Genomic DNA, 20,708 nt, shown 5'->3' on the forward strand with positions numbered 1-20,708 from the left:
GAAATGGTGTTTGTTTTGGGAGTTCCACTGTGGAGCCATCATGGTACTTGCAGCCTGCACTCCGTCCCCTAAATATTTTTTTTAGGGGGAGACCAAATTTTTATTCAAATGCAAAAGCCAGTTAGGAGAAGAATTGTATCTAAAGCTCAGTGCTTGGCTCTTATAGCGGTGAGGTGGTGGTTTGTTTGTTCGTCTTTTTAGCATTAAATGAGAGTAATTCAGTAAAAAAAATGAAAAGGTTTTGAATATGGTCCAAAGGTGGTAAAAACAAAAAATTCACTTATTAATTTCTTCCATAGCTATTCCCATTTTTATAAGGGATTGCTTATTTTTTATTAGACTAAATTGAAAAGTTTCCCCATGGAATTTTGTTAATGCTTAGTGACAAGAAGATGGCAAGCTTACTTGAAAATGTGGTTTCGAACATCAATTGGTTTTCATGTGTTTTGTATATAAATGTGTATGTTTGTCTTAGTATGTACATAAAGTCTACCCCTTCACATGGTTTTTCTCCTGAAAGCTTTACACATAGTATTTCCATCGATTGGTTTTTTCAACCCTACTTTATTCTGAGCAGGATCGTGGGAATAATGGAGCCAAACAAGCAAGCACTGGCCACAAGGCAAGAACATCATCTGGACAGGGCACCAGTCCACTATATGAAAGAATTCAGGAGTCCAGGCTGTTGGACCCAACATCTTGATTTACATAAAAAATAAATTTTGCTTGTAATAAATTGAAGTGAAAGATTAAGAAGACAGCCTTTTGCTGCGCTTGGTGTGGTGTTATTGTATCTTGTTTCTTGCTTTTCTTTTTTATGTTTGCCATGTAATTGAGTTCTTTTCACCAACTGGCACAATCCAGAGCAGTTATCTCCAAAATATGGTGTCAGTATTGCATTCTTCTGTTTTTTTTTGGTTAGTGCCACCATCTCCAATCCATATAAACTAGCTGGTATAACTACTGATTTGTAGACCTTGACAAGACAATAGTAAGAATAGCTGTTATATGGGTTGGAGAGGGTACCACTGACCCAAAAACAGGAGCCAGAGCTGAAAGTGACAAGAGTTAAGGATGTTAAGATTTGCATTTGGTGTGACGAGGATGGACAGGATTAGGAACGAGTACATTAGTGGGTAAGCTCAGGTTCAACGTTTTGGAGATAAAGCCCAAAGAGAGGAGAAAATGCTTTGGTTTGGACAGGTTCAGTGGAGAGATGCTGGCTATATTTGGAGAAAAATGCTGGCTATATTTGGAGAAAAATGCAAGTGATGGAGTTGCCAGGGAAGAGGAAGGTCTAAGATGTGGTGAAGGGAGGACATGCAGGTGCTGGGTGTGACAGAGCAAGATGAAGAGAAGCGGAGGATATGGACACTGATGATCTGTTGTGCTGACACCTACTGGGAGCAGCTGAAAGAACAAGATTCCATTGAAAGTATGTTTTCTGACATCAGTGGTTGTTGATGTCCCTGCCTTTTTTTACCAATAAAAATCTTGTAGGCGTAGGACTGAAGTGGGGACAGTGATTTGGTTGAGGTCACTAACCTGTCAAGATCAAGTAGATGCTAGTTTCCCAATGTCATCAAACTTTGCTTCTTTCGGGGATGACCTAGTGGCATAGAGATGGGACACTGGGTAAGAATGTGTTTCTACTATAGCTTCTGACCTACTCCTCCCCTAGCTGAGCTAAGGTCAGAGTCCCAAATGCCCTGTAACCTGAAGGCACTTATAGGCAGTAAATGTGGCCGCAGATGGTCATCAGGACCATCGAGTTTCAGCACTGTGATCAAATGTCTTGACGATTTGCAGACGTGCAGATTGTGCCAGTTAGCATGTCCTAATAACTAAAACGTTTTTCTTTTATTACTACTGGTTGCCATTATCCTTAGTTTTCCTAATAAACGTAATCATTCTAATGTGTTGTTTGCACATTACCATGACTCTTATGCCACTCTCAATTTTTCAGCTTCGTTTTGTGTACCAATCCATATGCGATGCGGGGTGGTAAAAATAAAAAAAAAAAATCAAATTAATATGAATAATTTTGTATTAATTACCATGGGATGCATATAAAAAGTTAATTCTAATGCCAAACAGACAGACGTGAGCGAATCGATCATGGGAGTGGAACACCTTCGATCCTCGCTCTTTAGAATATGACAAGTAATTATCTCCAGTTTACTTTGCAAGTGGTTAATTCCTATTGGCTAAATTGCTCGGAGTGGCAGGGCGTGTAGCCTCTTAACTTTGCCGACTTGGCGCATTCGAAGTACTTACTTGATTGGCTAAGCCGGTTGCTATAAATACGGCCTGTGAGGAAGCAATACCCTCTTTCTTTCACGCAGTCCGCAAAGCGTGGTAAGTGTTTTGTGTTTGGTTTAGTTTCCCCAAACCTTACATTTTGTATAATGGTGAATATCAATGTCGCTAGGCATTAAGTTCAGTTTTTGTTTTTCTGCGTAGATGTTAAGTCCGCGCCAGGTCTAGATTGTCCCATCATGGCCTATTAAGGCTGCTCATCCTCGCCTTTTGAGTAGGCCAGTAAATGCGTTTGGAAGGCCACGTGGGGCATGGGAGTTAAACGATTCATCAAGACCGTTGAAAATGTGCGTACGATATTAGAATGCCCGTTGTTCGTCTTGTGTAGAAGTAGTAGAATATTGTATATAAACGGCAGTACAGTACGTGTTAAATAAATGTCTAAACCAGTGGTTATTTGAATAGAAAATGGAGACCTATGGTAGTGCTTGCAGCTAACGCTTTGCTTGCCCAAAGATGTGTTTTCTATGGCATCTCTGCAGTTTATCACATTTCACCTGACGTTTTTGAGTATAGTGCCATAAACGACTAGCAGTTAGACATTTGATTTGGGTTCACTAGTTAAAGTACTGAGGTAGTCTGGGGATCGTAGGTAAGTTAAAATGTACCCCGAAGAAGGAACGTCAGTTAACCAACGCGGAAATCCAGCTTTCCAGTTTAGAAAGTGGACCATTAAATTACCATAATAGAGCACCGTAGAAGTCGGCCATCCAGGACCGCACTGAACGTCGGTCTCGTTTCCTTCTTGGACAGACATGGCAATGCAGGACGATGCGTCTCCATTTTTGTTGTATAGCTGTCCTGGGATTTCACTTTGCTATTCGAATTGCCCCGGTTTTTGTTAGGAGTCTTTTGAAATGTTCACCATTACTTATTTTTGGATTGGCCAAGTTTCAGTTCTTCAGGACAGCTAAAGCGTTGAGGATTTCGCTGTGTGCCTTAGTCTCTCGTTGCAGGTTCAATTCTACAGTAGTAGCAACGGCGCCCGCATGCTCGGTTTTGAAGCTTCTCTGTTGCTTATTAATGTCTGCGCTTTCGGATCGTCGTTCATGCTTTGTGACTTGCCTTGTAAGTCTAACGGGACAAAGTTCTCTGCAAAATGATTTTAAAAAAATTCTAAATAGTGTACGGTTATAAATGGCCAAGTGTTTGAACACTACAGCAAGTGTTCTGACAAACCGCTATATCCAGATTAGGTGTGTTTGGGGTTGGAGTTTACTTGATTAAATTTTCGCCTCCTTTTTAATCTTTTAGGTGTCACCTTGTCTTTAAACCAGTTTTTTGGCAATCCTTGGAAGCACTGCAAAGATGCCCAGGGAAGACAGGGCTACGTGGAAGTCCAACTATTTTATGAAAATCATTGTAAGTAATCACTTTGCACAGGTTATCTGTGAACAGTGGGTGCTCTTGAATTCTTCTACTTGTGAGTTGTAATGCATTCAGAATGGTGGCATGTAACATTTTAGGAACTCCCTAGTGAAATTAAAGCTTTAGTAAGGGGTTAGGAGCCTCCGACTAGTGATCTGCTGCTATTCTGGTACTGCTTCACCCTGACATTTTAACTTCCTAGCTAAGTGTGTGTGTGTGTGTATGTATATGTATGTGCTGCCTCACAAAGCAAGTTCCTTGAATCCTGTGCCTGGTTGTCATCTGTGTGGCCTCCCCCATTCTACCCATGCATATGTGTTTTCTTAAAATACCAACCTACTTGGTGTGTGAAATTTGCAATTCTGAGTTTGCCCTCTGGTGTATTGGGTTTCTTTCCAGGGACCTTTTCTAGCATTTTTTCCTACACTTGTGTCTTATGAACACCTAGCCAGATTACCAGGTTGGAAAATAAGAACCTGTTATAAATATGTAACAGTAAATTTTTGTGCAAGCATATAATTTCTGATTTTTACACTTAATAAAATGTTCAACAATTTAGACATATTACTTGGGGAAACTTTGCCTAAGAGAATGCAATCTTTATAAATGACCAGTGTTGAAGCCATTAACGAATCTTAATATGGATGGATTCAAAGTTTGACTGCTGTTTTGTATGGTCATGTCTTGGGATAGTATATTTTGGTATGTATTGTTTCAAAGAATTGATTTATAGCGGGTGCATTTCCAGCTGTAGTTCTATTAATGTCTTGTTTAATCAATTTATTTTTTCACATGTCGGAGTATGAAATGCTCTTGTATGTTGTCTCCCAGTAAATGTATAAAAATTTGTGTTGTCAGTTTATAGAATGCCATTTTTCTTGGCTCCAAAGATAGCATTTGGAGTGTGTTTATACTTGACCCCTTACCTTTTTGTTTTACATACTGTATAATATTACCTAATCTTGTTTTATATTAACATCCTTTCATTTTGTAATGCAATTTGATTAACATTGTTTTGTATGAAAAATGTGTTATAGAAATGTTTTTAAAAACCTCCTGTGGAGAAGAGTTGAACTGAATTTTTTGGAAATGTTGTACTCATTTGTATATAAATAGTGTGTGTGTGTGTACTTGAAGGTCTTAAATCTGCCATTCTTTAATATGTGGCTTGAACTGTTGGGTGAAGGTGGATTTTGGTTATCTGCAAGTCCTCTTTAGTCCACCTGTACTTGCAGCAAATATTCCAAGACCATGTTTGAGAGAGTGAAGAGTATCGGATAAGCCAAGTTGTGGTTGATTTTGTAATTGTAACATGCATTTCTTGTTTTCCATTCAGCAACTTCTGGATGATTACCCCAAGTGTTTCATCGTGGGTGCTGACAATGTTGGGTCTAAGCAGATGCAGACCATCCGTGTTTCTCTGCGTGGAAAGGCTGTTGTCTTGATGGGCAAGAACACCATGATGCGCAAAGCCATTCGAGGACATCTGGAAAACAATCCTTCCCTAGAAAAGTTGGTTTTAAATGTTGCGACTTTATTTACTTTTGGGTTTTCTAGCTTTAGTGGTGCTGCAGGTTATGTTACAACAGAGCCTGATAATGCTCTGCTGTCGTTCCCCCTGCACATATTAACTCGTTTCTTTCTATCCCTGTCTGTTTCTTCTCTAGAGCTTACAGGGACGCTTGGTTTCGTACAATCTGTTTTTTTTTTCCTGTTTTAACCTATTTAAAGTAAAATGAGCAGTTTGCTGGTTGCTCATGTAATGAACTGCTGACTTTTTTTGTAGCAATTCTTTGAAAACAGTATTGCCTCATTAAAATGAAATACTGTCCCATAGCTAACCAAAATAAGTTGCATTTAAAAAAAAATTACCCAATTTTGAGTTATAAATTTATACATTAATGCATTTTCTTTTCGGTTAGGCTGCTTCCTCACATCAGAGGGAATGTTGGTTTTGTTTTCACCAAGGAGGATTTGGCAGAGGTCCGAGACTTGCTGTTGGCCAACAAGGTGAGGTGCTTTGAAACCTATGGCCTGGTACCCTTTTGCATAGAGTTATTTATGTTAAGTCCTGTCATTCTGCTTTCCCATCTTTCAAGCATGCTGGCTCAGTGCACTATTCTCAATTTTCCATTTATTTTTTTTTGTCAAGGTGCCAGCAGCAGCTCGTGCTGGGGCTATTGCTCCTTGTGATGTTACTGTGCCAGCCCAGAACACTGGTTTGGGCCCTGAGAAGACCTCTTTCTTCCAGGCTTTGGGTATCACTACCAAGATCTCCAGAGGTACCATTGAAATTCTGGTAAGTGTCATTGGCTTTTGAATCCTTGGCACATTCTTAATTGACCTGCAATTTTAAATTATTTTGCGGAGGTAGATGCGACCCCTGCCTTTAAGTTTTACAATTGCTAAAATGTTTAAGACCCTCCTTTTGAGAAATGAATGATGCTTTTGAATTTGTGAGCACTATCCCTGTTTTTCTTCAATGCTGCTGCTTTTTCTTGTCAGAGTGATGTCCAGCTGATCAAGACTGGAGATAAGGTTGGAGCCAGTGAAGCTACTCTGCTCAACATGTTGAACATCTCCCCTTTCTCCTATGGCTTGATCATTAGGCAGGTCTATGACAATGGTAGTGTGTACAGTCCTGAAGTACTGGACATCACAGAGGACAGTCTTCATCAGCGATTCATTGAGGTAGGGCATGTCTAAGGTTTTTTAATTTTATACAGCTACGATATTTTAAAAATCAAGATGTTCAAAATTTGAAGTTAATGAACATTTTTTCATCATTTGCCTCTAACCACCTGACCCACCCTTTAGAAGCCAATGGTGATTTGAGTAGCAAGGAAGACCTTTATTGACTTAATTGACTAAAACCTTTCAGATATATCGGGTATTAAGTAAACTGCTACTTATGCCAGTGTACCCAGCCATCACATCCACAACAGGGCCAGAGCATTGTATTAAAGGCAACAAGAATCATAATTAAAAGGGATGCAACAAGATTTGTAAATGAAAAATTAACACCATTCTAATAGGTGTTTCAGCTTTGCTAATTATGGTACAACAACCTAGTACTATGTTGGCCATTATGGATGTAAGGAGAAGTTGAGCAAAATGATACCACCTTATTGGATAACTAACAAGACTACAATATGCAGGCTTTCAATGCAACTCTAACCACTTTAGGCAAGATGTACCAATGTAATGTTAATGCTATGTAAAGGCAGAGGAAGGGTGTTGAATGTTAAATATGACAAGTCCATGAAATGTTCTTAAGGAAAACTAAGTTTAAGGTATAAGGTGGGGTAGGGTTCTTAAAATTGACTAAAGGTAAGCTGATACAGGAGGAGTGCAGTGCTCAATATCACAATAGACTGTTCACTGCTTAATCTTGCCTTATCTATTCTAAATAATGCTATTGGAGTGTGAGTAATTTGTAAATAGTGAGATCTGACTGTCCTTCTATATTAGATATTGGCAGTCTTTTTATAAATAGTGCCTTTTTGCCTTCCTAATTCAATTGTAATCTTTTATTTCATAAATGGATTTAACATGGTCTATACTGTAAAGGAGAATGCGCTGGAAGAATATTCATTTAAACCCTTGGCTAAAGAGAGTGATCAACATATTAATGTGACGTTTGCTTTCCAGCATATTTAATAAATTAAGCTAAACTTTGATTTTACAGTAACTCGTGGGTTTTTGAACTTTTCTGAAATTTTAACCCAAAGTATAGTTCAGTGAGACAGCGTCTTATTCAAGCAAAGTGTGTACCCAGTGGTCTGTGAAATTTATGGCAGCTGTGAGTGTGGATCCTTGATGAATGGAGCAGTGTCATTAACAGAGGTTTTTTGTTTGTCCTATAAATCACCTAGGACTGTATCTAGAGATGGGGAGCCAAGGCTTCTTTATACAAATGTGCAAAGTTTTGGTGGTGATGGGCCTTCCTGCTGGCTTGCTGGTATATGTGAATATTTCTGATGCAACATGTGACCATTTGATCCAACCACACAGTGTCTGAACACATTTGGTTAGTACAGCCAAGATAGTGACTGTTTAACTCTTGGATAGTTTTTTTTTCTTTGTCCAAAGATGGTAGGGCTTCAGCTGGTCAAGCATTATAGGGGTTTGTTACAATGAAGTCATTTAAAATAGATGTAATCCTTATATACCATCCACACATTAGTGTAATCTTAGGTCATGAATTTTGCTGTCCAGTTTAGTTACGTTTACATGCAAAGACGTTTATTTTAAAATGTTCTATCCTTAGGGCGTAAGGAATATCGCCAGTGTTTGCCTGCAGATTGGCTACCCCACTGTAGCCTCCATCCCCCATTCAATTGTTAATGGATACAAGATGGTCCTGGCAGTTGCTGTGGAAACTGACTACTCATTCCCTTTGGCTGATAAGGTATGTCATTTCTGCTGCTTTGGTTGAAATCATGAACGTGATTTGAGATGTGGCCAAATGACTATTTTAAGGGGGAGGTGTATCAGAGTGAAACAAGTACTGCATTTAATTTTTGCAAACTTATTTAATTTATAGGTGCTTCGTCTCTGACCTTGTTTGCCAAAAATTTAAAAAATAGGCATTTTAAAACAGATTCCAAAATAGTCCCTGTCTTTTTTTTTTTTTTTAATTACTGTGACTAATTGAATGTGTACTATTACTAATCTGTTTGCAGTAGACACTTGTATGCCTGTGAATAACTCGTATAGGAGCATATGTTGGTGCACTACTTTAATATATAGGTGTGGGCAAAATGTCTAAATTGCCGGCATCACATACAACTCTAAACATTTTGCAAGATTGTTCCTAAGTGCACTGTGCCATTGCTCCATTTCTTTTGAGTTGTTAAAGCTCTCAAGTTAAAGCTATTGTAATAATAATCACAACCTGCTTATTTTTCCATACAAACTACTTTGCCCACACCTGTATATGAACACCATCTTCATCCAGCCTTGTTTGAATTTTGCACCCAGCACCAGTGACATGTTTTGTATTAAAATCCAGAACTAGAAATCAACAGGACCATATAAGCAAATAGGATTTCTTATCCATTATGGTCAATGTCTGGTAACTGATTTTAAAAAGTGTTTTCACCTGTCTAAAAGGACGCGACAAGCTCTAGAGAGATGTGATCTTCAGTGAATGGATAGGCAATTAGTGCCCTCATTAACATGTTCCATTCTCCAGAAGTGCTGTTTTCTCCAATGGCTGTGAGTTGTCATTTTTGAAACTGTGAGCTTTAGTTGACCCCCAATGTGAACTTCAGAAGGCACATTGTTGGCTAAGCACCTTTAGTTGAACAGAGCTCACTTTCCCGGCCCTAACTAGCTAACAGAGTAGATCAAGGAACTATCTTCTTGGGCAGAGTTTGAGAACAGTGATTCAGCAGTCCTCAGTCCGTCCTTTTCTAGTTTTGTTTGGCTATGTTATGTATAAGGGGGGCTGCTTGATAGATTTTTTTTTTTTTAGGAGGGCCCTGTATTGTGCTATTTGTGCACCCCTGTTACAGTCAAATGAGGTAGTTAATAATTTCTTCTCACCCATCTTTTTCAGGTCAAGGCTTTCTTGGCTGATCCTTCTGCATTTGCAGTGGCTGCACCTGCTGTGGTTGAGACAGCTGCTGCTGCTGCCACTCCAGCTCAAGCTAAAGAAGAGGCAAAGGATGACTCTGAGGAATCTGACGATGACATGGGCTTTGGCCTCTTTGATTAAGCCATGTCTTTCATCTTCTCTGATGAAATAAAGAAACATCAAAATAAACTTAATTTTATTGAATATTTTGTCCCTCAGCACTGGTGAAATCGTTTTTTCATGTCTGTTGGGTAAATGCCTTACACTGATACCATGAAATACAGCTTTCAACTTGTATGTTGGTAATGGAGCACTGCAAAGGTGGTTGAGAATAGCATACTGCTTCAAAAATCGGGGCTTATTCTTTGACTAATTTTAAATGATGAATTATGCTTTCCATAGTCCCACATTTCTCATCTGAATCAATTCTATAGATGAGTTATAGTCTACCTGCTGAGTGTTCTTGGACATGTAATGTAGGGTTGTGGCTTATAAACTTGATCATGGGGAAGGAAACAAGCTTGATATGGAAGTAACAAACTGAAAGCTTCTGGTTTAGGTATTGAACCAGAACCCTAGTGCTGGATGGTTAACCCTTTGTGCATTTTCTATTTTTAGTGTTGCTGCAAGGGTAAGATGAATTCTCTCAGAGGTAGTTTTAAGGAGGGCACTGATGAAATACACGATTTCAGATCAGTGGATACCATTTTAGAAGATGCTGAAATGTGACTGGCTCTTAACCTACATTGGACGGATTACAAAAATGTATTGGGTCACCCACATTTGGAGTCTACAAGCACAATTGATGTAAAAAGTGACAAGGGTTAATAGGAACCTAGAGGTGTAATTTGAAACCAGAGTGATGCCTCCATAAAGCAGCAATTGCTGAACACTGCAACAGTACTAATTCACCCATCTTCCTAACCTGCTTATTCATCCAGGTCAAGGTAGAAGAAAGTTAATCCCACCACTAACGGAGCATAAGTCGGGAACAACACTGGGCAGGGTTTTAGCCCATTGCAGACAGCTTTTATCCCTCACTCAAAATATAGTAAAATGTATGCAGCCCTGGCATCTGGCAACACACACTGGCATCTCCCACCCTCGGGTAGGAATGAGGACTAGTAAACAAGTGTAAGCAGGGCTGCGTAACTGAGTGGACGTGTGAGCTGTCTTCTCCTGCGCTTTGCCCAACATGATGGGGGCATTTGGAGCTTCAGGTGTGCCCTTGGCAACAACCGCCATCACACAGTCTGATATAATGTGTATCGCAGAATGAACCTACAGTTGATTTTTGGAAGTTTTTTTTTTTTTTTTTTACGTTTTGAACATATCGCCAAACATGTGAAAAGTAAAATAACTGCAGGCATCCCAGTCCTCAGTCGGGTCACTTTTACACAAATGGGTCTGCTAATATACTCTTGATGAAACAAGACAGATTTCATTGAAACCAAAATTAAGAAGGAAATCCGAGCAGTAGAATTCGAAAACTTGAAGCCCGCCGGATAGAAGCATTTAAAATTTTTCGTTAAATCCTAATTGATATCAAAGCAATCAATTTTAGATTAATGGATATTTTATGTATCAAACTTTTTTAGTATTATACACAAATTCGGTGTACTGTTCAGTGTGGTGCAGAAGTAAAACAGACTTATCAGATGTTCGTTTTATTGGCGTAAAAAGATTAATAAATGAAAAATAAGTAACATTTCTCATCAGGATTTAATACGCACATACCGGCGCATTCTGTCATGCAGTCCAAACCCCGCCACCTTTTTATTATTTTATTTTTATTACACAACCGATGAAGTTTTTCAACAAAATTGACCATCTTAATAATAATCGAACCAGGCGAAACTTAAGTAAATTGTAAAAATAAAAGTGAATATAAATATCAAAGAATTGAAAGTAAGGATAGAATAAATGACTATTAAATGTAAATTTCAATGAAACCGTATCTTTTAGACCGTATTTTTCTTCATATACTTTAAGGCAGAAAGAAACATACTTATTCAAGTAATTTAAAAAAAAATCGAGAAAGGAGTAGTAATTTTAAGATGCATAAAATAAGATCATTAAGAAAATTAACAAGTCATCTTGTTTTTTTTCTAATGTAAAATTTAAAGTAAATTAGAGAGGTGGTCAAGGTAAGTAAGAAGAGCCTTTGGTGTAACCATTAATGCAAATTATATCTGAACTTTTGTTGGAATAAATCAGTTGTCTCAACAACACTGCAAAATTCTCATTTCTACAATCAAAACCAAACCGCTGTCTTAAAGGCTCTTTAGAAGGGTATATATGGTTTAAATTTTAAAATTAAGTTTTTTGGATGTTGGAGGAACAGGAAACTTGAAATTTTAGTCTTAAATGATTCATATTGTTTTGGGGGTACCACTGCGATATGGACTGCACATGGACAATCAAGTCCTTGAATTAATACAATGAAGGAAGATGTGAAACTGCTGCAAAAGATTTTGAAAAGTACTTTGTACAGTTCTTATAACTGCAGTTTGCCTTAACCATCAAATTCTATTCTTTTTCCCAACGTTGTATATTTTGAACAGAAATCCTGAAAAAGCAAAAGATTTCCTTTTAAAGCAATAGGCGCACTATAGACTAAACTCCCTGTTCCATCCAATTACTGTTGTACAGCATTTTGTTTCGGATTAAAATATATACATTATTACTATTAACTTGTAACTATTATTCCAAATTGGAGTACTGTGCCGTGTAAAATTGTGCACATACAACAGTTTCCAGAATATACTTTCTGAAGAAAAGAAGACAATCTAAAAGTTAATTTATGTATATTAAATTCACAAAATAAATGAAACTGAGTACCTACTCTTTTGGCGACAATTTCTCTCGTTTAGTGTACCGTGGCAAATTTTTAAAGGAAAACAGAGTAGTAGCCTGTGCTACTGATAGTCCAGACAGATGGATTTTCACTTTTTCACTAGTTGACGCTATCCTAAGGAGCCAATCACGTTGTTTGTTTATGTCACATGACGAGGCGGCCGGCGTTCGGAAACATTCCCGCCCACTGTGTCGAAGAAACAGAACCGCGAAGGAAGTCCGCGTGTACCGGAAGTGAGGTCAGAGAACTCCTTCCTGGAGCGAGGCCGGCAAGATGGCGGCGGACACGCAGGTCGGTGCTGTGAAGTACTGGGTTTTCGTTTGGATCGGGACACGACTTTGAATTTATAACAATTTAAAAGAAATGAAGGCCTCAATCTTTTCGCGCGGATAAAGTTGCAGTTATTAACACAGTGTAGTTTGCGAGTTCCTTATGTGACTGTTGGCGGGCCCTTTGCTGGAACACGAGGGGGTCCCGAGTAGTTGTGTTTTGGGTGACGGCGATGTGCACTGGGATCGAACGAGGAGGCTTGTGTGTCAGCAAAGGAATACCCTGTCCTTCGTGGGTTGTTTTGTTAGCTGATGGTAGAGGATGGGGTGCGAGGTGAAAGTCCTTCGTATTGACGCCCAGCCGCAAAGGTGCCGAGCGGATATTTGGAGTTACCGGTAACTGGAACTCAGCAGCACGGGGCACAACTGAGACATGCTGTGTGAAGCAGTCGTCAGCACTCTGTTTATTTTTTTTTATATAAAACAAAAAAACGGGGAGGGGTATTAATTGATAGTGTCACTGCTGGATTATTATGACAGCTAACTTCTCATGTAGCTACTTTTAACGCTAATATAAATACTGAGCAGTTTTCACGGTGACCATGTTCAATCCTGTGCCTGTCGCAACCCTTGTGTGACTTTGTTGTGACTTAGGCATCACGAGCATTTCTAGTTCGTCTGCCATCTTCAGATTGTTATTGCATTCCATAATATGTGTAAGTCAGTAAGACCCATGCTTTGTTCATGCCTTAGCTTCATTATGATTTAAATTTTTATTGAAATAAAAGGTTGCAGAGACACTGAAGAAATTTGCTGTAAAAGTGACAACAGCCAGCGTGAAGGAAAGGAAGGAGGTGCTGAATGAGCTTCAGTTGTGCGTGTCTGGAAGAGGTAAGCCGGCCTTCACACATGGCTTTGTTGGCTTCTCTTGTGAGGGAAGTCATTGCAGTTATGAACTGCCATGTAAGGTAGTGGCAGTGAAAGGTCCAAGCTTGGCGAACTTTCTAACATGTTTTTGATGAGGAAGTGAGCAACACTGGAGCACCACAAGGAATTGTCCTGTCACCTGTTCTTTTCACTCTGTACACCTTAAACTTTGAGTAAAGCACCAGGACATGCCACTTGCAGAAATTTTAAGATGAAGGTACCTTTTGGGTGTGGGGTTTCAATAATGGGGATGAGATTGAGGACTTTGTTTCTTGGTGGAAAAAAGTCTGCAAAATAACATCAGCAAAAACTAGGAATTGGTTATTGACTTTAGCCTCACCAAACGCTTGTATGTTCAGTCACTACCCAGGTAATAAATATAGAGGTGTAGTGCATTCCCACAAGTGATTGGTCTGGTCATTGTTGTCATCTTGTCTTGTAACACAGATGACTTATATAAGAAGGACAGAGCATGTCCCTTTTCTCTTAGGAGACTGCATTCATTTAATTTGAGTAGTGGCATCTTTTACATGTTATACAACTCTGAGGTGGTTAGTGAGATTTTTCTGTGCTGTGCTGTGGTGTGCTGGGCTGATAACATCAATTCAAGAGATGCCCGCCAAATCAACATGCTAATTAAAAGAGTAGGCTCCATAATGGGATGCACCCAGGACCCTCTGGAGGCATTGGAAGAGGCACTTCACTGTACATACTCTCGCTGATAAACAAATCTTGAGGACTTTCAGCCAAAGATTTATTCACCTGTAATGTGTCAGGAAACGTAATGCATAATCACTCATTATGAATGCCAAGTCAGTAGTTTCTTCGTTTTGGTTTTCTTACATTTTAGTCATTCTGGTATATACTTTACAAATTTTGTTTTTAGTTATATATTCATTTATTTTTTTATTGAGAATGTGAACAGTCAAATTTCTCCCAGGGACAAATAAAGTTCTGTCTAAAAAAGAAAAATAAGCCTACCCTACTTTTCTATACAATGATTAACATGGCAGATGCTTATTTTTCCGGGTTTGTCTTACAGACCTCCCTGAACCTGCTGTGAAGGGGCTTTGCAAACTGTTCTGCATGACACTGCATCGCTACAGGTCAGTATCACAACATGCATTATTTTATTGTTTTTTCAAAATTAGCACCATCCTTCTGGGGACAAATACACTTCTTCAGAGTACACAAGTTCTTATGAGTTTAGACTCCTTCTCCATTTCTTAATTATAACGTTAACTAGGTTATATTGTCAGTTTTTATTTTTTGTTAAACCATACTTTTACATTAAGTTTCTATCTGATTAATTATTGTCATCATTGCTGTATACCTTGAATTATGAGCGAGCAATATGAGCCTGTGTTCAGTGAAGATTTCTATACAAATTAACCTGGATCAGTTTCTTCTGTGAAAAGCTAGACAGTAGTGTTCATCTGTCTTCTTTTGCTTAGTCATTGGGCATAATGAGGCAAGCTGTGACCGACCCATGGAAGTCCTCGTTTCTTACTGCATGACACTTTCGCATTTCTCTTTGCTTTATATCACAGGTATTGCTGTTGCATTTCATATTATAATGCTACTTTGGTGTTGGGTATGCTACATGTAAATGCTAATACATGCTGACCTGAACTGTTTATTTCATCCAGTTTTACATAAGACATTTGACAACACAAAAGGGGACCACTCGGCCTGTCAGAATTATTTGCTTAGGTAATAGCCACGCTGTCCCAATAGCTCATCCAGATTCTTCTTAAAGGTTCTCAAGGTTTCTGCTTCAACTCCATGTCTTAGTAGTTTGTTCCAGATTCCCAAAAGGTTTTGTGTATAGAAGTGCTTCCTGGCTTCAGTTCTTGGGATACAAAAAACACATTGAAGGCGTACCATTTACTAATTGATCTTCTAACCCAAGACTTTTGAGTTGATATATTTTTCCTTTTTTCAGTGGCATGTCGCTTAATACAAAATGGACAACTTATGCTATCTCAAATTATCATATTTGTAATTGATTTACTGACCTGCTGCCTTCCTTACTTTGTGGACTGGTTGATAATCGTGATGGTGTTATTGTTAAATTGATATTGGGTGTTGATTCTCTTGATCAACATGAACCTTTTACTATGTTCATTTGAGTAGTTCTAAGGTTACACTAGGGTTTTATTTTAGTAATAACATCATTAAGTCGTGTATTGTTGCGTCTTAATACAGGTTAGTCTGAAATTGTTACAGAAAAGGGCTTCACAATAATCTGTTATGGTGCTCGTATTATCCTGTTTATTAGCCCCTCAATTGGCTTCCTATTCCTTTTGAATTACTTTATAAATGTTAATTCACAATACATTTTATTTAAATCTGATTGTAGTAGTGAAATGTCTCTACCATTACTGTACAAAGAGATGGACCTTTTCGGTCCTCAAAGCTAGCTTTCAGTAAACCTCCAAAATCATGTCTCAAAAGGAAACGACCAGTGTTTGGTCATTATTACGTTTCAATTGTTTATGGGTAAACCATTGTTTGTGCTCATACGCTCTGTTGTTTTAAAGCTTTACTTTGTATCCATTTCATTTCCTAAACCCATTTTTTCCCCATATGCAAGTAAAAGTTTAACTGGTTATTGGCTCTTTTACTATTGCCTGGTGTACAGAGTACAGTGAAATTCTTCTTGGAGTGTTTTCTTATTTTAGTGCTTTGATAGCCAAGAATAAAAAGTTGTTCTGCCTCTTGACATCTTATGTTAATTTGTATTGATCTGATTTTATGATTACAAAGCTGTTGTGAAATACGATTGTTGTGGCTGACATTATTGGACTGTCTTCCTGTTTGTAGTTTTCAGCTTAATTAATCATATACAATATTAGAACCAACCAGGTTTATGAAGATGTTTTTATATACTGTATTTTAATTATGTTCTTTCTTTCTTTCTGGTTGTGTATAGGGACTCTGCATCAAGAAGAGCACTGCAATCTGCCATTCAGCAATTGGTGGAAACCCACCCTGAAGCTGCAGCCAAAAACCTGCTACAGTGCCTGCAAGCATCTGGAGTCATCTGTAAAAATGGTTTCCCAAGGTATAAAGTTGGTCAGTTGTTGGGGTAACATGTAGTCTCCATGTTTTGTTAGTCATATCTTAGACATGCTTCCTGTTGGCCATGTCACTTACTAGGTATTGGCTTTTTTGACAGTAAGAGCACAGGGTCGGCGGCTTCCTTGGCCCTGTCTTGGACTTGTCTTCTAGTTCGATGTGTTTTTCATGCACCTGAAAAGCGAGAAGGGGCTACCTGGACCAAGCTGGTGTGTATTTATCCTTCTCTCTTTGGTTTTTTTTTTTTTTTTTTTGTTTCCGTCATTTAGAATTTCTTTATGTATGCTTTTTTTATAATTGTTTGTTTTATAATTTGTATTGTGTTTCTAGTTGGTAAATGTACTGTAAAGAAAGCTTTAATAGAGAATCCAATTAAAAGCTGCGAATAAGCGAAGTAAAATGTAATTCTTGCAATCCTTGGTGGCAAGTGGAGGTCCAAAGGTTATTATTGACCACTGAATTGAATACCCTTGCAGGATCTCTGGTTTATATTGTACACCTTTTTTTTTTTTTTAATATTGATGTGATTAATTTGTTAACAAGTGCAAATGTGGATTGGTAGATCTTCACTTTCATTGTACTGGTCTAAAACAGGAGGGAGATTGTATACATATTGATTACAGTACCTGTATTCAGAATTAACATGCCTTTCATCTATTATGATAGGTTGAAGTCCAAAGCTTTCTGCTGTTTGAAGTGCTTGGGGGCTCCAATAGGCATACCCTGGAAGGTGTCCTAAAAAGACTCACCAGGCTGTGGAAAGAGGTACATTGTGTTGTACAAAATTTATGCCTTCCTTTAATTGTGCAGCTAATTGTGAACATTTTTACAGTTACAGTAGAACTTTGATTCATCACTCGATTAACCATCAGTCTCCATTTATCATCAGGGCCAAAAAAAAAGTTGTGCACGCCAGTGCCTAACTATTACTGTAATTATACTGCTGTGCAGTACGCTGCAAGCTATTCACATTGGAACAAGTCTCCCTTGTACTGTATGTAGTGTTCTTCCCCAGCACCACGTGTCATGCTGCATTTTGAAATCAGTGTCAATTTTGTGCCTTCAGTTTTAATTATGTTTTGTAGCTTTTCTCTTTTGTTATAATTAATCTACTATACATTGTTATGGCTGATAACATATGCACATAGTGATGGAATTGTCACAAAAAGAATGCAAAAAGAAATGCCAAAAGTGCTTAAAGAATTGCTTCATTTTATAGAATAGGAAAAACAACAGTGAACGATATAAAGCATGATGTCGACAAAATTGAAAGGGTCAAAAACAAATTAATGATGGTAATGTTATTCTGTAATAATTTTAATAGATACTTTATTAATCCCATGTACTTCTGGATTGTAATTTTCTTTTTAAATTCTGTTCTGTTTTATTAATATATTGTGATGTGCAGGCAGCTTGTGATATGCTGTGTGGGAGCAGAAAGGGTTGAATGAGTGTAAGAGATGGGACTGGATGAGAGGCTTCTGTTCTGTAAGGGATGGACACACCTCTTAGGAGATGAGTGACATGAGAAGTTAGGAGAAAAGAGAAGGTGTGGTGAAAAGCAGTTTTGAGTAGGGACATTGTAGATAATAAGCAGGAGTATTTGTGATATAGAGATGGACAGAAAGTGCATGTCAAGAGATAAACTGATTGGTAGGTAAAGCTTTCTTTTATTGTTTTGAGGTTGTGACCTTTAACCCAGATAACTGAGTATAAGACAGGACCGTTTCTTAGGAATGAAAGCTCCAAATAAAATGTAGAAGACTCCAGTACCAATGACTTGTATTTGTTTATTATGCTGGCCATTACAATATTATATGAATTAATTTTGTTAATACTATATTATATTTTAGTTTTGTTTTGTAAATACAACTATTTGCTAAACTAGCCCGCTATATGTCATTTTAAGGTTGCTGTTCTGTTTTCCATCTTTTCTGTTATCTGTCAAGGCCTTGGTTCTGACAACTGACATATAATCAAGGTTTTAATGTATATCAATACTTGTTCCAGTTTCTAAAATATAAGTCTGTAATGCTGGTTTGGCATTTTTTATTTTTTTTTTTGTCATTGCTTGTTTAACAGCAAAATACTTACTTTTCTGCAATTTTATATCATCATGGGTATTAACACAATTATTAAAGAAATCAAACAAAAGTGACACAAGTAAAATATACAGTACATAAAAATATTTTCTTCAGACACATGTTGGATAGATCACATTGATCTTTTCTCCATAGAACCCTGGCCTTGCTGATCAGTATGTGTCCACAGTTCTGGCTCTGGAGCAGAATCAGACTCACATGTGCATGTTGGGAGTGTTGCTGGATTACTGTTCTGCCAGCAAAGATGTCACCACCATCCAAAAACACAAGGTTAGTTACTAGGTTGTCATGCAGGGACCTTAATACTTATCATTTAGAGTTATGTTTTAGAAAAGTAGAAATACATTGCCTTGTCAGAGGCTTATAAATGCTTTCTGTTCTGCAGCATCTCTTCAGAACCACTCAGAACAAACTTTGGAGATTTGGCATTTGTCTGTTTGAGCATGTTAGCCTAAGGCATATTATAACTTGTGAAAAATGTGTAATCTTATTTTTTTGTTTCTGTTAACTTCAGACGGCCTTACTAGATCTGTACACGAAAACGGTTTTAATGAGCAAGACAAAACCCCATAAACATGTCCTTGTAAGTTTATAAATGTGTGACATCTACTATGAAGTGCTCATGTTCTGCTTTTAAGAAAGTTCACTTTTATTAGAAATATTTTAGTTTTTATGATTCTTCCTTCTAGGATAAATGTGCCCCCCTTTTGCGTCAAGTTAATCATCATGAATTCAAGGACGTCCTCCTTCCCACACTGCAAAAATCTATGCTCCGTAGTCCAGAAAATGTTATTGAGAGTAAGTATAATGCACTTAAGAGTAGAAATGCACTGATTATTTATAGCCCACCTTTACTAATGACTGAGTAATTGAGAGAGACCTTTATTAGGTAGTCTTTGATTACTTATTGTAACAATATTGTAGTTTAAAAATATAAATGTATAGTAAATGGTTTGCAATGAACACTGAGCCCTTTCTTCATGTGGGGGTGTTCTCATTAATCGTTCTTTCAATTTGAACAGCAATATCCACTTTACTGACCTCTGTAACACTTGACCTGAGCCAATATGCAATGGACATCGGTAGAGGCCTGGCCGGTAAGCTGATCTGCAATTCTATTAAACAGTTCCCTGTACTTTTATTTTTAATACAAGCTTGACCATTATGAGATCCTACAGAATATGCCGTTAAAACTGAGATTGTTTAGTTGAATACAACTCTTTGTTGCACTGTTTATGAAATAATATTTATTTATAAAGCACTTTAAAAACAACATCAAGGCTGACCAAAGTGCTCTACAATAAAAACCCAACATATCAGACAAAAAATAACCAAAGGGAAAAGAAACAGAAACACACAAATGCATAAGAGCTGAAGAGATTCATAATAAGTACACAGACAGTCAACATATCGTACTGGGTTAAAGGGCATGGAGTAAAAGTGCGTTTTTAAATAAGATTTAAAGACAGCAAGTGAAGAAGCCTGCCTAACGTGCAACGGAAAATTGTTCCAGAGTTTTGGAGCTGCAAATGAAAAAGCTTGATCACCTCAGAGTTTGCATCGTGCCTTAGGAACAAGTAAAAGCATCTGGTCCGCTGACCTGAGAGAGCGAGACGGTACATAAGAGTGCAGCAGTTCTGACAAATAAAATGGGGCACAACCATTAAAGGATTTAAAAACAAATACAGGGATATTAAAATGGATTTGAAAACAAACCGGAAGTCAAAATCAGGGTAACGTGCTCATGCTTTCTTGTGCCAGTTAAAAATTAAGCAGTGGCATTTTGCACCAGCTGTAGACGAGCAATGGAGGCCTGGCTAATTCCAAAAAGAAGAGCATTGCAGTAATCTAGACGAGAGGTTATAAAAGCATGGATCACTGTTTCAAGGTTGTGTTTAGACAAAACAGGCTTGAAATAATAGCCTGGTCTTGTGTTTCAGTGGTCTTGACTTATTGGAATCAGCAGTTACATACAACCATATTACATTAAATCCTATTATTCAATCGAGTTTTAAATAATTTAAAATTAACAACTTGCATTTCTTCAGAAAGGAAGCAGTATAGTTTTGACATGGAGTAACGCATAGCAGCATTCACAAACAATTGCGTTTTCAACTGCAAGTATCTCAGTCATCCTTTAATGATGGATTTTCATGCCATCAGATTGTGTCTTATGATTTAAAGTACAGTAGTATTATTTCACT

The 20,708-nt window shown here is 37.9% G+C and overlaps 2 protein-coding genes and 1 non-coding gene across 4 annotated transcripts in view; all 3 read left to right on the plus strand.

Moving 5' to 3' along the window:
- The first annotated feature begins 2,272 nt into the window (after positions 1-2,272).
- rplp0 (ribosomal protein, large, P0) lies at positions 2,273-9,474 on the plus strand. The gene is made up of 8 exons (XM_039771627.1): positions 2,273-2,358; positions 3,574-3,681; positions 5,024-5,199; positions 5,610-5,697; positions 5,840-5,986; positions 6,193-6,378; positions 7,958-8,098; positions 9,251-9,474. The coding sequence occupies exons 2-8, from the start codon at positions 3,628-3,630 to the stop codon at positions 9,407-9,409; spliced, it is 951 nt and encodes a 316-aa protein (XP_039627561.1). The 5' UTR covers positions 2,273-2,358; positions 3,574-3,627; the 3' UTR covers positions 9,410-9,474.
- LOC120541810 lies at positions 5,256-5,383 on the plus strand. Its single transcript, XR_005636085.1, has one exon. It is a non-coding gene; the product is annotated as a small nucleolar RNA SNORA63 (small nucleolar RNA).
- Positions 9,475-12,329: 2,855 nt separating the features above from the next.
- gcn1 (GCN1 activator of EIF2AK4) overlaps positions 12,330-20,708 on the plus strand; it is a 46,954-nt gene continuing 38,575 nt past the window's right edge. For both annotated transcript variants that reach the window (XM_039771628.1, XM_039771629.1), the window contains exons 1-10: positions 12,330-12,416; positions 13,183-13,285; positions 14,364-14,427; positions 16,257-16,388; positions 16,503-16,611; positions 17,069-17,167; positions 18,640-18,774; positions 19,019-19,087; positions 19,194-19,302; positions 19,527-19,601. In XM_039771628.1, the coding sequence (XP_039627562.1) occupies positions 12,399-12,416; positions 13,183-13,285; positions 14,364-14,427; positions 16,257-16,388; positions 16,503-16,611; positions 17,069-17,167; positions 18,640-18,774; positions 19,019-19,087; positions 19,194-19,302; positions 19,527-19,601 (913 nt within the window). In that variant the 5' untranslated portion in view covers positions 12,330-12,398. The remainder of the gene's footprint in view (positions 12,417-13,182; positions 13,286-14,363; positions 14,428-16,256; positions 16,389-16,502; positions 16,612-17,068; positions 17,168-18,639; positions 18,775-19,018; positions 19,088-19,193; positions 19,303-19,526; positions 19,602-20,708) is intronic.

Source organism: Polypterus senegalus, chromosome 12 (assembly GCF_016835505.1).
Source record: "Polypterus senegalus isolate Bchr_013 chromosome 12, ASM1683550v1, whole genome shotgun sequence".
Taxonomy (NCBI): domain Eukaryota; kingdom Metazoa; phylum Chordata; class Cladistia; order Polypteriformes; family Polypteridae; genus Polypterus; species Polypterus senegalus.